The 16,155-nt window shown below is 43.4% G+C and overlaps 1 protein-coding gene across 45 annotated transcripts in view; it reads left to right on the plus strand.

The window, feature by feature from the left end:
* The window catches only part of MAP2 (microtubule associated protein 2), a 224,578-nt gene that overhangs the window by 154,461 nt on the left and 53,962 nt on the right, over positions 1 to 16,155 (plus strand). For 40 of the 45 annotated variants that reach the window (XM_071562691.1, XM_071562707.1, XM_071562690.1 and 37 more), the window contains one exon: positions 14,120 to 14,233. The exons of 4 other annotated variants lie outside the window; for them this stretch is intronic. In XM_071562691.1, coding sequence (XP_071418792.1) covers positions 14,120 to 14,233 — 114 coding nt within the window. The remainder of the gene's footprint in view (positions 1 to 14,119; positions 14,234 to 16,155) is intronic. One more of the 45 variants, XM_071562706.1, reaches the window with a different exon arrangement.

A 16,155-nucleotide genomic window follows, 5' to 3' on the forward strand; every position in this document is an offset into this window, starting at 1 on the left:
AATTAGGCATTTTGATCTTGCTCCCTTTGCCCAGGAAATGTGACGGTAATTACTGTGCACCATCACCTCTGCCAGTACTAACAGATACAGATGAACATACTGGGCTTTCGAAACTTTTCTTCTGTGTGTGAAGCGTAGTACAAGTGTCATTTTCTGGGACACGTTACTGGAATATTATAGACATGTTCACCTGTGCTGAAGACAGCATAGGTGAGGCTGCAGAGAAAATGCTGGAAAATGTGGAAAATGTTGGGTTCGTTACCATTCTCTGTTAAGCTGTAGAGGTCCTTCTCAGTTGTCCTTCTGCAGAGGACCAGGAATGAAGGCACAGAATTTCCATCACACATCCCCTACCCACAGTTATGTTCTCCCTGACTCTAAAATATTTGATAACTGCTATAGAGACCAGTCTCTGTGTGTTTTTCTGTGGATGGCCCTATTAGTCACTAAATCCAGTAAGACACTGTTTTGTCCAACCACAACCTCTCTTGAGGGGCTGGCTCTGCCCTCCCACCTCCTCTTGTGACTTCATAAATCAGTGATCGAAATGTATTGGTAGGAATTAGAGGGTCTAACACAGTTTTGGGCAGAGCAAACATACAAAAAGTACTGCCTGAAAGGGAGTGGGGTGAGATAACCCAGTGTGCAGGTGCTGTTGACTCCCTTGGCTGGGAGTCAGAAAGGCAGAGAATATCAGTCTCTCTTATCCCTAAGATCCTTTGTGAGTGTGTGGTTCAGATTTGCTTTTGAAAACTGTATCTCAGGCCAGGTGCAGTAACACCATTACAGTGAAATCCCTGCATCATACCACATCAACATTGCATCTGGCCAAGGGAAGGCCTCAACTAGCCCTTTCCTTTGGGCTCCCTGATATTTTGATTCACTTTGGTGTTTTCTTGTTACAAATGAGCATCATAAGAGGGAATTGCACAAGCAGCTGTGCTTCCTTAAGAAGTGAGAGCGTGTTGGCCTGGCAACCAGCACTCACTTGGTGCTGTCAGTGTTCCCATAAAACATAATTGATAACAATCTCAGAATGCAATGAGGAGCAATGAGGCTGGGCTATGGAGAAAATATCTTTCATAACATGTTCCAACCACACCTCTAATTCAGGCTGTATTCCATGGGCACCATTTATCGAAGTTGCCTTTTAAAAACACCTGCAGCCATTCTTGGGGGACTGCAGAAGGATGAGTATCCTGTCAAGCATTGAATGCATCCTGGATGTTAAATTTTCTGCTTTGTGTCCCAGTTGTCTGCTTGCCTCTGTCCTCCCTCCTTGCCATCTGTGCTTGGCTGCCTGCTCTGATGTGGGCTGTAAATGCAGGCTTTGCTGTTCATATCTTGACCCTCCAGCACTGGCATCAGAAGAGTGACTGGTGGGCCAGTTGTGTTCAGAGGCCACATTCTGATTTGTGGCCTGTAGTACTGAAGTCCTTTTCAGAGTATGAAATGTGTGGCATGTGGTAGGAGACAGCTTATGGATTTATGAATTACATAAAGTAGGCAGGACTTGTAAAGGTCAGGAGAAATGGCATTCAGATATGAAGAGAGTTACCCTGGGTCTGCCAGGAGGGCTGTGGCAGATCCATGGACAGCTGGCACAGCCCTGTGCAGGGCTGGGCTCAGTTCCGCCCCTTGTAGAGAGGTGGACATGAAGCATTTCAGTGGTTCATCGCTGTCATGTCTCCAGGGAAATCATCATGATCTCCATCCCGAGGATGGCAACATAAAGGATATGCAGGAGCACTGGGCAATATTTGGCACTGGGCAGAGGTCTCTGTGATTGCAGCTGGAAGGTGGTATTTCTGGGGACTTTGCCAGCATATTGTCTTCCATTCCAGTTTGGATCTGAGGTCAGGAAGATTTAGAGTAAGGTTTATTACTAAACAACAGAGCCTTTTTTTGCAGGCACACAGTTCTCTTGCTTCAGGCAGAGCTGATAGGTCAACTTCTTCTCCAAAGTCACCTTGAAAGGGAAGCAGGAGGTTCTTAGGTGAGAGCCTGGAACATGCTGCTGGGCATTGCCACATTTCCAGGCCCCTTGCCCTGTGCCTGGAAGTGTGGTCATTAACCTGGTCAGCCTTGTGCTTCACAGATCCCTTCCTCTGCTTTTCCTGTTGTGGAAGCTCAGGTGTGTGCTTGGTGTGCATTCCAGCCTTGGCTAAGGACAGGTAAGCCTGGCACAAGGGTTCCCCAGGTCCATCTAATGGAGGCAAGTCCTGCCACCACATAGGCTGTATGTGGACCCTTCCTCACTGGGCACACATTTAACCTTTGATGGAGAGGATATAGGTACCATCACACCACTCAGAAAAATGAGAGTCACACAAAGTCTGCTGCTCTTGTGAGGAGTGTCAGGCATTGCTGATTCCTTTTTTCCCTGTTGCCATGCCAACGTGGCCCTGCACAGAGTGAGATCTCTTTTTATGTTCCTCTGAGAGAAAGTATATAGCCTGGGAGCTTATTTAGCATTCAGGAGTACACAGGCTCCCTGTGACGGCTCGGAGCCACAGCCAGGCTGAATGACAAAGGAAAGGAGGATTTGATTTTTTCCTTTTTTCCCCTAGCATTTGCATCTCAAGGTTAAAGCAGTCAAGGAAGAGACTGGAAGCACTTTGTGCTGGGGACCTCACTCTGCAGTACTCACTGAGGCACAACTTTCATGGAAATGGAAAGGAAATACTGCTTTGGGGCATATGTTCTGTGCAGAATACAAGTATAATAGAGATATATATGCAGATTTCTTGGTTTGACTCACCCTGATGAGCTACTCTATATTAAGATTGGAAAGCAAAGGCAATCTGGGTTTTAATTTCAGTGAGAAACTCAAAGGAAGTACTAGAAGGAAGCAACAGAGAACTCTGGTTTTCCTTCTGTTTTAGTCTGTGACGTTACAGTACAGAGAAAAAGTCATCTCTTCTTTTACTAAATTCATATCCTAGGTAAGGACAGCAAAACTTGACATGTACTGATGTCTTCGTTTGCGTTTTTCATTCTGTGGCATTGCTACTAGTAGATTAATGTCTCACTTTAAATTCAGTCCTTATAATGATGATTAATACAGATGTTCTTGCCTTTGCCAGCTGAAGGGATGGAAATCAGCATAAAGCAGCTGGCACTAGCTAACAGATAAGCACTGATAATCCAGTGCCTGTCCCTACCAAAGGCTGACCTGGAAATTCAAAGGCAAGACTCAAAGTGAGAGGTCCTTGTGCTGGTGTTTACACTGTCATTTGTGCCTTGAGAAATCGTGAGCTAAGTGTTTACTTTTTCTGTGCTGTTTCACAGACTGACTACTAAACAGAGTCAGTGGTGCTTGGAAAACCTCTTCTGAAGTGATAATTTAGAAATGCAGTTTGGGTTGTTTCTTGGGATTTTGTTAGTACTGAGGCATTCCTTGTGATATGCTAAAGTGCAGGAAACTCAAGACACCCCAGCTGTGTACATCAGATCATGTGAGTGATTTTCTGCTATGTGTGAAAAATACCTGTTCAAAACTTCAGGTTTAGTTGCATGCAGTATATGGAAAATAACTGTGAGATATCATTAGCTCCAGGGCAGGAAAACCTATTAGTTGCTTCCAGAGAGTCATTTTCACTTAGGCCTAAGTAGATGGAATAGTTCATGGAAATCAATTTCACTTGGAGGCAACTGTGTATTTTGGGAGGTAAAAATAAACCCTAGGTATTTCACTTTCTGTTCCCATTTCTTTGCTTGAGACTAATCCATAGTGATACATGATCAGTTTGGTACAGCTCCCAGCAACCCATATAGCCTGTAGCAGTTGGGATAAAACTGATTTGCAGTCAGGTCTTCCACCCATGCTGCCAGTGCTGCATAGATGTAACAGTCTTGCTGATGTACTCAAACTGTTTTCATCCACAGCTTTGCAGCAGAAGAGGGAAAAGGATTCATCTGTGACTGTTGCTTTTACCCCAAATCAAGAGGACGTGCCACATCTAGGGTAGCACAGCCTACACAGGCTGGTAGTGACCTGTAAAGGAAACTAATCTTTAGCTATTCCTGTCCATGAGTTGCTTTCTCTTTCCTTTCCCTGTCATTCTTTCTCTCTATTTAAGAATATATTGTCCTTCTCAACAGTCGGTCTCTCAGCTATTCCTTCTGTTCCTCTGTTCTCACTTGTGTTGGCACCAGCTTTTTTCTTTTGTTCTTCATATGTACTCCCACCTTCATCTCAGCCATCCAGCGTACCTCCTCTGTGACCTGGAATATCCACAGCTACTCCTCATTTTCGGTACACTTGAGAGCTCTGCTTCTGGATGCAGCTCTCTTGGTGGCTGCAGAGACCCCCAGCCCTGGTCTCAGCTCTCCCCACAGCATCCAGATGTCCCCCAGCAGCAGGGCTGCAAAAGCTTGCAGGTGTTTAAGTGCCCAGAGAAGACAGCTCTGTCAGAAGTGGAAGAGGGTAGTTCGGAAGATCACAGAGTCATAGAATAGCCTGGATTGGAAGGAACCTTAAAGATCATCTAATTCCAAACACCCTGCCATGGGCAGGGATACCTTGCACTAGATCAGGTTGCTCAGAGCTCCATCCAACCTGGTCTTGAATGCTGCCAGGGATGGGGCAGCCACAGCTTCTCCAGACAACCAGTGCCAGTGCACTGGTGGGCCCAAAAAATACACTGTGGGCTTTTGACTGCATCTCTCACATCTCCCTTCTTCAAGAGTATGTGCACATTCCTTTTTTCCTGATCACATTGCACAGGTGTGAGCTGACAGTGTCCAAGGGCTGTCAGCCAGTGAATAGGAGCAGGCTGTGTTAGCATTCAGGAATGAGTCCTGGTCAGAGGCAAGGCTCCTTTCAGCTAGTGCAGTGCTAGAAGAGAGAGGGAGACATGACAGAACTGCTGAGCTTGTCACAGCATAGCCCCTGTGGAACTGAGTTAATTTGTATGTGACATGGGCTCCGTTCTGCTCTGTCTGTGGAGACGTTGCACACACTCATTTGGAAGTACAGAACAGTGTTCCTTAGTCAACAGAAGAATCCCACTTGTCTTGGTAAAGGGACTGGGAAGCAGGACTAAGAAAAGATCAACCATGCATTTGTTGTTGCATTGCAGAGCTGGGCTGGCAGTGTGAGTCTGAAGGTGACAAGGGCACCACATTTCTGCATTTTATGTGTGTTAAATATCCCCTGACAGGTTAAACCAGCATTCTGTTGGCATCAACAGAATGATCTTAAGTCCTCCTGACCAGTCACGACTAAATCCCACACAATGTGTGCACAGGTTAACATATATTTTAAACTTAAATCCAGCAGAGTTTATACAGCATGCCTTTTTTTTTAAAAAAAGAAAAAGGTCACAGAAAACATCGTGTTTAAAAACCTAAAAAAACAGTGTTTAAAACAATCTCAAAAGGAGCTAAAAATGAATTTTAAGGGACATGTCACCTCCTGCTGTAGGTTGCTGTAGCTCCATTGACTTCTGTAGAGGTTCTTAAAATACTGTTTAAAATGTTAACTTGTACTTAAGTTAAAAATAAATACTGATTTACGAGTGAGTTACTGATTATGTATATTTACTCACAGACAAAGGATTAAATCTATGGTTCTTTGTTTTGAAGCCAAAGCAATTTCTTCTGTGTGAGTCCTAGGGAATTTATATTTTAAAGAAAGATAGATGGAGATGCTTTGTATGTGCAGGGGATGTTTTGAGTGGATACCAAGTCCTAGGAAAGGCAGTGGAACCTCACTGCATTGCCCTGGCTCAGGGTCTGGTGTTGTCTGCTTCAGTACTGCATGTTAGCTGTAAATTGTATTGCCCATGCACCAGACAAAACAGGACTGATAGCTTTTCCCAGCTCTGACTTGGCAGGGAAATGCTGACAGTAAATATTTTGTTCCAGGCAGTAGACTTGAGAAGATGCAACTCAGAGGATGCACAGAGAGCAAGTATTTGCAGTAATGAGGGCTCATTTTCATTGCTTTACTGACATTTGTATGACTCCTTTTTATCTGACTTAGGTCTTTCAAGCAGGGTCGGGGAGGGAACTGATCCCTTTGTGTTGTGTTCTACAGCTGCCACAGAGCATGGCACAGGTTGCTGCCTAATGAACCTGCTGGGGAACCACAGGATGGGACTCACTGGAGCCTTCTGAATGGCTCCTGGCTTCCTAGCATGAGTAGCTTTGGATTTTGCCACTGTGTGCCTTGAGATTTGGACTATGTGACCAACTCTCTCGATGAAGAAGGTGACCAGGAATATACAGTAAGGGCAGTGGAGCTGAAGCACGTGCAGAACATGTGGAAGCAGTCCAAGGACAGGCAGCCCAAGCTTCCCCACTTCTTCCCCAAGTGCTGCAGAACAGCTGAGGGTGCATGGGAAAGGTGGCTTCTATTTGTACCAGTGCATAGCCAGTCCAACACCAGTTGTGCACCTGATTTACTCTGTTATAATGCAGATAGCATAAGAATCATAGAATGTCTAAGGTTTGAAAAGCTCTCCAAGATCAAGTCCAACAGTTTTAAGGATCTGGGAAATGGTGGTTCAGATTTACAATCCAGAGGTTAAAGAAAGCATAGGAGGGACTGTTGAATACCTGAAGTATCCTGAAACAGAGGCATAAGCTTTTTGCTGTTGGGCTCACTGGGATGTGAAACTGCTGGGTCAGGTACTCAGCTGTAGTTCACCTGTTCATGCTCTTCTCACATAGTGACTGCAGTACATCTTTCCCTGAAGGTAATCTGAATGTTTATGCCTTGGGGATTCAGTGCATTAAACAGTCAAAGCTCTTTCTTTCCCTAAACAAGCCTTTTCTGACCTGTTCTGTTGGTTAGCTGGTGAATCCTGGTGATTAAATTAATCTGTCACTATCCTCATTGATGCTGCAGTAGCTTGAAGTCATGAGTTTATTAGGGAAATGATACTTGTCAGTTGTGTTATGGTTGCATTTAATTTAAAAGCTGATGTTCCTATTATTTGCCTTCATACCTCCTGCCAGTTACTGCTGATATTGCCAACATCCAGATGAAGGACCTACTTAGAGCAAAATATTTACAGTCATAGAAGCTGTTCAAAAGCTGATATTTGAATTCTGTAAAGCTGTTACTGCTTTTTTCATCAGTTGCAAGCACTAATCTCTTGGCCTTATTTTGGGTTTATTTAATTTATTCATACTGCTTTGATTGCTGCTGTGCACGTCTCTTCTAATCCAACTGCCAAAAGGCAGTACATAGAGTTGTCATGATCCCAGTGACGAAGTCCAAGATGTATCTTTGGTTTTCCCTTCATGAATGTCACCTGGATCTTTTTTTCCTTCAACGTTTCAGCAGTCTTGATTGAAACAAGTCATTCACCAGCTTCCAGGAGAGCTGAGTGTGAGTTCAGAGCCTGTCCTTAGGGGACTGGCTAATGGCTCTAAACAAATCGAATAGCTATTTGGTTCATAGTCTTGCTGCACTCAGAACTGTAGTACCCGGGGGAAAAAATCCATAGGTTCTGTTTGCTTTTCAAATTGTCAAAGATAGAAAATAGCTGCTTTGTATCTTTCCTTTCTGCAGGAATATGTGTGGTGTTTTGCATCACTAAGCCATGCAGGTTGCTCTGTGCCTTTGTTGTTGATTGGCTTCCACTGTGCCAACAATTAGTGCCGGTTACCTTGGAAACTGCTCTGCATCCCACTGAGGATTTTGACAGGCACATTTTGACTGAAATTGCTTTGTTTCCCAATTCTACTAGCACATACATAGCTAAGCTTTTTGCTGTCCTCTGTCTGTGTTCCTTCCCTAAAATGTAGCAAAATTAATGAAACATATTATTTTATCCTTTCCATCTGATTGTCACTTACTTTAATCCCTACTTTAGCCTCAGTGGTCCAGGAGCATTAATTACCTTTTGCTTTAACTGTTAATTTTCGTGGTAGGTGTCTGAGGGGTGACACTGTGAATGCATGTGAAGTTTTGACACAATTTTCAGTCTCCTTCATTCTGTCCCTCCTTCCTATTATCCCTTTCCTTCAGTTTTCTCCTGGAGCATTTGTTGTGCCATGCAGTTCCAGCATGTTAAACTTTGTTTATGCCTTAAACCAGTTCTGTTCTACAGAGATCGAAAGGCATCTTCCATGGGCATGGCAAACTCAAGGTCTGCTGCCACTGTAGTGGCATTGGATAGAGATGTTGCCAGAAAGAGGGAGGGGTGATGCTGCTCCAGTCTAGAAAGAGCATCCTGGTGAAATTGTGGAGACGTGGAATGCATTTTCCTTTTAGGAGAAGCTGTGCCTGTTGCTGTGAAATGGGTTCTCAGGTGGGAAGAAGCAGTAGACAAGTGGGCTGAGTGATCTGGCTGAGTGGCAGTAATGAAACACAGGCAACTAGAGGCAGGGAAGGAGAGGAAGAGCTGGAGAGCCAAACTCTGGTCTGACTGAAGCAGCTCTGGCCTGGGGAATCACTGACACTGTTACCTGAGGTGATGAGCAGGTCGTTGCGCAGGTCGAACTGTACTAGCCTCGGTTCCTCTGCCAGCAGGAATGCTGCAGTGCCGGGTCACATACCTGCAAGGCAGGGAGATGCTGTGAGCCCTGTCCATAGTCAGTGTCTCTTGTCAAAAACAGTCCTCAAAATAATCATACAGCATTGCACAGTGGGGTAGGGAAGAGAGAGAAGATAGAAGGCACTGCTGGATGAGGGCTGTCAGAGGCAAACAGCTGAGCCCAAGCAGTTTGACCTAGGAAGTGGTATTCGTAAAAAACTCAGCTTTTATATGGAGCCTGAGGTCATGGTAGTTTGGAAGAGAAAGAGAAAAAAGTGCCAGAGACTGAAGGAATATCATTAAAAGGGCAGAAAAGGAACAAACGCCACATATCACTGCAGAGGTTTGTCACAGATCTGAGTTTCACTCTTGCCTTTATAGTTGCTGTTTTTTTTCTGGAAACATTTGGTGAAAGCTCAGACATCTTTTTTAAAAGACTTTCCATCATCTGTAATCTGTCTCTGGGGCTGGTAGACCTGCTTGTTAGAAAAGTTAATGGAATGGAAAGGTTTCTTGGGAAGTGAAAGTACTGTAGGTAATGGATTCAGGTGCCAGTGGAGACATCAACAGTCCGTTGACAGCTGTGCATCAATAAGAAATGAAGGAGGGATTCAAAATTACATCTTGGCCTTGTACAGGATCTGATCCCAAATCCTGGGCTCTGCTCTAGCCATGCTTTGCCATGTAACCTCCTTTAACTGCCCCTACTTGAGTCTCTGTCAGTGAAGAGGGGTTCAGGTGTCTAGTTGATGCTTACTTCAGTTTAAATGTCAGTGCTAGAGCAGCTGGTGTGGGCATTGGGCAGCTGTTTGCCCTTGAGTATGCTTGTGAGGAGAGAGCAGCCTTTGGAGGCAGAAGACCTTCTAAACTCAGCCAAGAGGAAAGGCTGCAACTCTCCATACCGTCAGCAGCTGGTTCAGCACGCCCTGTGCATCCCAATTCTTTGAAAGAGTTTATGTCCCATGAGTTATCTGTGGGGCAGGATTATTCCAGATCTCCTGATTTGGTATGTCAGAGCCTGGGGCTTAAAGAAGAATTTGGCTGACTTCCAAAACCAGGAGCACAGAGTGCTTACTCATTTGAGTTTTAACTTTGGTTTAAATTACTGTAGTTCCCCAGACAAGTGCCTGCCCTCTCAGCAGGGTAGAGTCCTCTGTTCCTGACAGAGAGCAGTCATGGCACTGGCAGCAGCTGGGCAGAACTGACCTGGCAGCCCTGTCGGAGCTTGGTCTAAAGTGACAACCTTCAAGGCAGCAGCAGAACCATTATCTGTCTGTGTCAGCTCCTGGTCTTGCCTCAGCCTGCTCCTTGTCAAGGGGCTTTGGAGAGCTCATGCTGAGGGTCTTTCACAATGTCTCCTCTCCATTATGGACATGACATCCAAGGACTGCCCATACTTTAGGGTACTGGATTTCTTGAAATCAAACTTTGAAGCTCTGTCTATGTCCTGTATCACAAGCAGATGACATCTTGCTAAAAAGGAGCAGCATTTTACTCTCTGCAAAATGCAAAGGAAAGGATTGTTGCTATTCTTCATTCTGCTGGAGTATAATGCAAAGTCAAGGTTCTTGTGCCTTTAAGAAATACATGTATTTGGTATTACCTCTAATATGTTAGTGCCATTTTTGTTGCACAAAGTAGAGTCAGAGGAAAAGGCAAAAGGGGTAAAAGGGAAAGAGCGAAAAGAAATGTCTACAAGCAAAACTATGTCTAATGAATCTGGAGCTTTTAGGCTGCATAAAACTTGCCTGGCATCCAGGCAGGTTGGCTAAGTCTTCTTTCTCGCTCTTTTTTTTTGTGTTTTGTTGTTGTTGTTGTTTTGGTTTGGTTTTTTGTTCTGTATCATTAGGCTTCCTTGAACTTTAACTGAACCATGAGGAAACTGTGAAAAGTTTCAATAGCTGCCCTGTTAGGATTTGACTTACCCATTGGATTTGCTATTTATAGTGTCCATTAGTACAAAAATGTCTGTCCTTTTACAGCAGTCATGTATAGTAAAAGCACTGCTCTTCTGGTAAACTGCCCGTGTCTCCTGTGTCACCCAAAATATCCATCAACAGAGTGTTCAGAAGCCTTTCTCGATTAAAGAACCCTGCTAAACAAAACAAACCAAACAAAACTAAAGCACAAACCCAGAGGCCATTTGTATTTTTATTTACTTATTTTGCATAGCCTGAAATTGAAATTTCCATTTTTTCAGGAGTCAACCTTTCAGCCCCAGACAAATCCCCCTGTGGAACATTGTCTTTGTTCCATGGAAATGAACTCAGGAAGAGAGCTGAGAGGGTCAGAACTGTCTTCCAGCCTTGCAGAGCTCAGTTGCACCAGAGGACAAGGCTGTATGGGAACAAGTATAGCTTCTGTAAGATAGGAGGCCGTTTTTAATAGGGCTTTGTCTTATCTTGCTGGAAGGAGGGTTGCAGTAGCTTGACTGATGGAAAGCAGTTGACCAAGTGGCTTTCCTATGGACATGCTCCAGGGTACTAAATCTGATATATATTTGTGTATTCTATATCAGAAGTTAATGGGAGCCTTGTCTTAAAATTTTTGTGTAAATATAAGCCAAAAAATTTTATTCTCTTAGCAGTCTTTCTCATTGCATCTTGATTTGTTCATCTTAACGAACAGTATAGGCTTGATGATGTTGCTTTTGTCAGTGGTGTAGTGATTAATAGGTTCATGGAAATTTTGACAGGAGGGTCATGTGTCACATCCTCCAGGTGTAAAATGGTATTGATGGGAATTGGCGTGATATCTCCTGAACCTGTGGGACTCTGAGAAGCCAGGGCCATTCTCCATGCTCACCAAAACTGTCAGGGTGGCACTGTTTCCAGTTCTGAAAGAGCAGAATCTGAAGAGAGATATACCAGGTATCAAAGGATGCTGTATGGAGGAGTAGTTTATATGCCACCTGTGCAAGGTGTTGCAGAACACCGTGGTTGGTGTGGGGAGGGTACCATGCAGGAAGAGGATGGGCCAAGCCGCAGGTTTGTTCTCCAGGTTTTCCTTAGAACCACTTGTTCTTTGGAGGCTGCATGTGCCTCACAACACAGGGGCGTGTAAAGATTCCAAATTTGTGTCCAGTCTACTGCTCTGCAACAGCAGCACCATGTGAGAGTCTGGGAGGTTCTGAAAAGTGTCTATTCCATGTTTCTTACAAGCGGAAGGAACCAAGAGGTGCTGAGAAGTATCCCTAGCATCCAGCAGGTGTGAAAGCAGGAGAAGTTCAAAAAAGCCCCCAAATGAGCTGCAGGCCTTGGAAAGGCAGCTGGGAAGATTGCTGGGCTTTAAATCAGTATTCCTGTTCTTTGGTCTATAGGACTAACCACATGCGTAACTTGATTTATGGGGTTATGATGCTCGATTAGATCTGCTTAACAACAGAGGGGAGTTTGATCTTGTACTAAGGGCATGTTGTTGACTAGAAGAACAGAGAACTAGAGCTGCTATTTGCAGTCTCTTAATACTAGCAGGCACCTATATCATATGTAGTCCCTTTCATAAATGTATCAAGCCCCATTTCAAAGCCAGTTGATTTGTTTCCTCTTATGTTGAAGGCTGGCAGCACTTCACACCCCTGACAGTAGGAAAGCAACATCTTTGGATTTCTAGTCTGAATTTATCCTTGACAAGTTTAGATTCATATATTTTGGAGTTAGCAAAAATTCAAATCAGCTTATTTTTTTCGTTGCTCAGTACTTCTGACAGATCCATCCATCTCTCCTGCTAGTGGCAGCAGCCAGTGGAACTGTTACAGTCACTGCCCTACAAGTGACCAGTCAGAAGGGAAGTGAACTGTAAGATATAAATACCAACAGTTAAGAATGTTCTTTGCCAGTGGGTAGGGATTTGTAATATCTCATTAAATACATTGTTAAAAGAAAGATTAACCTAGCACTTTGTTTTTAGACAAATGTGGCTGTGAAAGTCAAGTAGCTCACATACGTTGTTTTTTTGGGAAAAAATGTCAACTTTTCTAAATGACAAAGATGAGTAACTTTACATTAAAAGTACGAAGGAAATCTGTAAGAGTACTATCTGTGAAAAGAAATCATTATTAATCTAATGGACAGCATCCCTTGTCAGCATGGTTGCAGTGAAGTTACATGTAAAGCATTGATTTGAATATACTTGCCCTTCCCAGCCAGTCCTTGTCTGAAGGGCACAGTAATGGGTGAGCAGAGAGCTGTTTTTCCTGCCTCCAGGATAGTGGTTAATGGGGGCTCTGACAGGAGCAGGGTGTATTGACATCTGCCATTACAAACCTCTGTCCCCGTGCAAGGGCTGGAGCAGCATTGAAGTTTTGCTCTACTGTCAGGTGTGTGCCCAGCAGTGCAACTTAAAGGCTGTGACCGTGCAGCTTGTGGCCTTCCCTAGGGCTCAGCTGCAACTGCATTGGCAGCAGCTCTCAGCCAGCACTCAGGTAGAACTGGAGTGTGAGAGGGTTTATTTCCACTGTGTTTTGGCTGAGACAGAGGAATATATTGACTAATGACTAAGCAGGAATGAGCTAATATGCAGATAAGAATAAGAAACCCTTTTTCTCTGAATTCTTTGTAGATGGTTCTGCTGGACCAACCCTTAAGACAGTTTGCTAGATCAAAGGTGCCTGAACTGCCTATAGGGCAGGAAGCCACATTTTAGCTGTGTGCCTGATGACGTTTCACTGCACCTTTGAATGGGTCTAGAGCTGAAGCACAGCTTCTCAGTTTGAAAGTATTTGCTCCTTCAGTGGTCCCACTGCCAACCTTTGGTGACCAGAACACCACATTGCTCAGCCCCTCTCAGCTGTGCCACATCTTGAGGACAGTAGGGAAGATCAGAGCCGTGGCTCCCACGGCACCCAGATCTGTCAAGCCTGAGCCAGCTCCATGCAAGTCCTCCTTCCTTTCTATGAGCATAGCAAGAGAGACAGCTGGGAGTCAAGCCCGTGTCTGAGACTGGGACCCAAGAGCCCATCCCACCAAACAAATGTTAATCACTGCAATTGCTCTGAGTGATACTCAGATTCACTGTTTACATAAAGCTTTGTGTGGCCATCTTAAAAGGGGTGAGGAAGACAAAGTATGCATTTTGATCATACAGAAATGTTACTTGGCCCTTCTTTTTCAAGTCCCTCATCAGTATGGGTGGCTGTCTAGGAGGTGCCTTTAATGCATACTGAGTTGTGCCATTGAGGAGGAAATAGCATCCAAAGTGCACGTTAGAATGCGACTCACTTTGTACATTAAATGTCAAGAAATCCCATTACTCAGCTGGCCATTCTACCCCTGTGTGCAAAATTTCTTCCAGGCATTTAATAAATGAACATCTTAAAATTTCGCAGTTGCTGCACATTGTCTCTAACAGAAAGAACCTTTTAATAATGATGCTTTGTGTATTTTGCTGTATAGGCTGGGCTCCCAATTTTTACAAGTACTCAGCATTTTCCACTGAGATCTTTGGAATATCTGGTCCTTCTGTTTTATTTTTAATGATTTCCTTGTATTTCAGGAAAAAATATTACCTTTAAAAATTAATTAGGTGGGCCTCCATTTTTTATTCATTAAGCTAATCTTTATGATTTTAAAACATCATTCTGATTAGCATGCTTTTCTTTTTTTTTTCTGACTTTGCTGCTGCCACAGAAGAAGTGTCTGCAAGGATAGTACAAGTAGTAACAGCTGAAGCTGTAGCAGTCCTGAAAGGTGAGCAGGAAAAAGAAGCCCAGCACAAAGATCAGCCTGGACCACTACCTTTAGGTAAAATGAGACAAAGAATGTTCCAAGTATCCTTGTGCCTGCAAATATCGTGTGTTTGTATATTACAAAACGCAGTTCCAGCCATGTATTCACACAGGTTATGGTTATGGGTAAACTGCAGCACCACTGGGTAAATGCTGGAACCACATAATAATAATGGCAGTGTCTTGTATTCCCAGTTCTTTGTGCCCTGTGACTGTCTTATTCCCTGTTTGCTCTAACAGCTGTTCTCCATCTGGTTTCTGACTCCCAAGTGGCACAGCTCTGAGTGTTACTGGTGGTAGGGGTTTTGTCATTGTGTTTGGTGGGACTGTTTGCATTCAGCCATGTACAACGTGAAAGATTAATGTCTGGAGAGGCAAAGGCAGAGGAGAGCATACAAAAAGGAAGTGAGGCTTGGCTGGTTGGGTGATAGCTGCTCAAGTAGATGGAGGAGGAGCATCTCAACAGGAAGCAGAAAGGAATGGGGCACAGCGGGTGAGGATGCAGAGTGATTAGCAGCCAGGCAAGGTGAGGGAAGACTGTGGAAGAAGGAGTCACACATGGTAGAAGCTGGTGTTCTAAACTGGGAATGGTACCACTGCCACTGGTCCATGCTGTGTCCCTATCCTCCTGCTGCTTCCTTTATGAAATGTCTTTCTGAAATATTACCTCGGAATTAATTAAAGTCTATGAGTAATTTAGAATATTCACTGGAAATTTGTTTCCCAAGGTCTTTTGCTTCATTAAACTAACTTTGAACTGCAGCAGGAACGTGTGTCACTTGGTAATTCCATTCTTTGCAGACACTCCATTTCACATGGAAGACCCCAAGTTTGCAAATCACTTTGTACATATTTAAGTGCAAATCTCTTCACTGGGGTCTGGGAGAGGCAAAATGGATATTCAGTTCTATCTAAAACATGGAGAAGTATGTCTTTAGTTAACAACTGTTGGTATTACAGTTCCTGTCATCAGTTGAAGTGTGATGAATTTATAAATACTCTGTCCCTGGACAGTACATCTTAAGGGCAAGTCCCATACAGTCTTTTCCAAACCACACTGAAATCAATAGGAGGAAGTCTGGAAAGTTCTGCTGGGACTTTGAAAGTGGCCTTTCTGTGCTTGAGAAGAAGCCCTGAATTTGAAACTGAGACCTGCTTGTTGAGAGGTGCCATTGATGAGACAGATTGATTAAAACAGATTTGTTATTATTTTTTAAAAACATTGGTTAAGCCTCAGGAATAAATCTGTTTTTAAAAATTAAAAATAATTCTCAAAGTGATTGATATGAGATCAGGTTGCAGAGGTTGTTTAAGTTCATTTAAGAAACAGTTTGTTTGAGATTTCATCATACTTGAATTGAAATAACTGAAAAAAAATCATCTGGTTTCAGCATCTGGTCTTGTGACTGAGAATGAATCTAAATCCTAATCTAAGTGCCTCTAAGTTTTCACTGTGCCTTGCTCAACTGAATCACTGTTATGTCACGACTGACAGAAGTTCCCTATGCTGATGTCTTTTGTATTTAGACAAGCAATATTTGCATGTTTTCTGTGATTACCTTGAACTCAGCAGAAGAGAAGAAAATATGAAGAATGTTTCTTATTCATGTATTCGAGGTAAATTGAAGATATTGGATGCCAGTTTCTGATAGTTGGCATGAGTTTGTAATATCTCTCGTGCTCAGATACTTTATTTGTGTTGCCTTGGGTGACTGAAGGTTTTCTAAGAGGCAATACTGTTTTAAAATATTATCTTGTACTTGATTTTTGTATTATACTCTATGACCAGAGATTTGTAAATAATTCATAACATCAGAAAACAAAACAAAAACAAAACAAACAAAGAGAAACAACCCAAAAATTGTTTTATTGTAACTTCCAAAGTCTGTGTATTCTGTAAGGGCTGTCTGAAAATCCAGTAGGCATGAGTCCCCTTTG

The sequence above is a fragment of the Pithys albifrons genome, chromosome 8, assembly GCF_047495875.1.
Source record: "Pithys albifrons albifrons isolate INPA30051 chromosome 8, PitAlb_v1, whole genome shotgun sequence".
In the NCBI taxonomy this organism is placed as follows: Eukaryota; Metazoa; Chordata; class Aves; order Passeriformes; family Thamnophilidae; genus Pithys; species Pithys albifrons.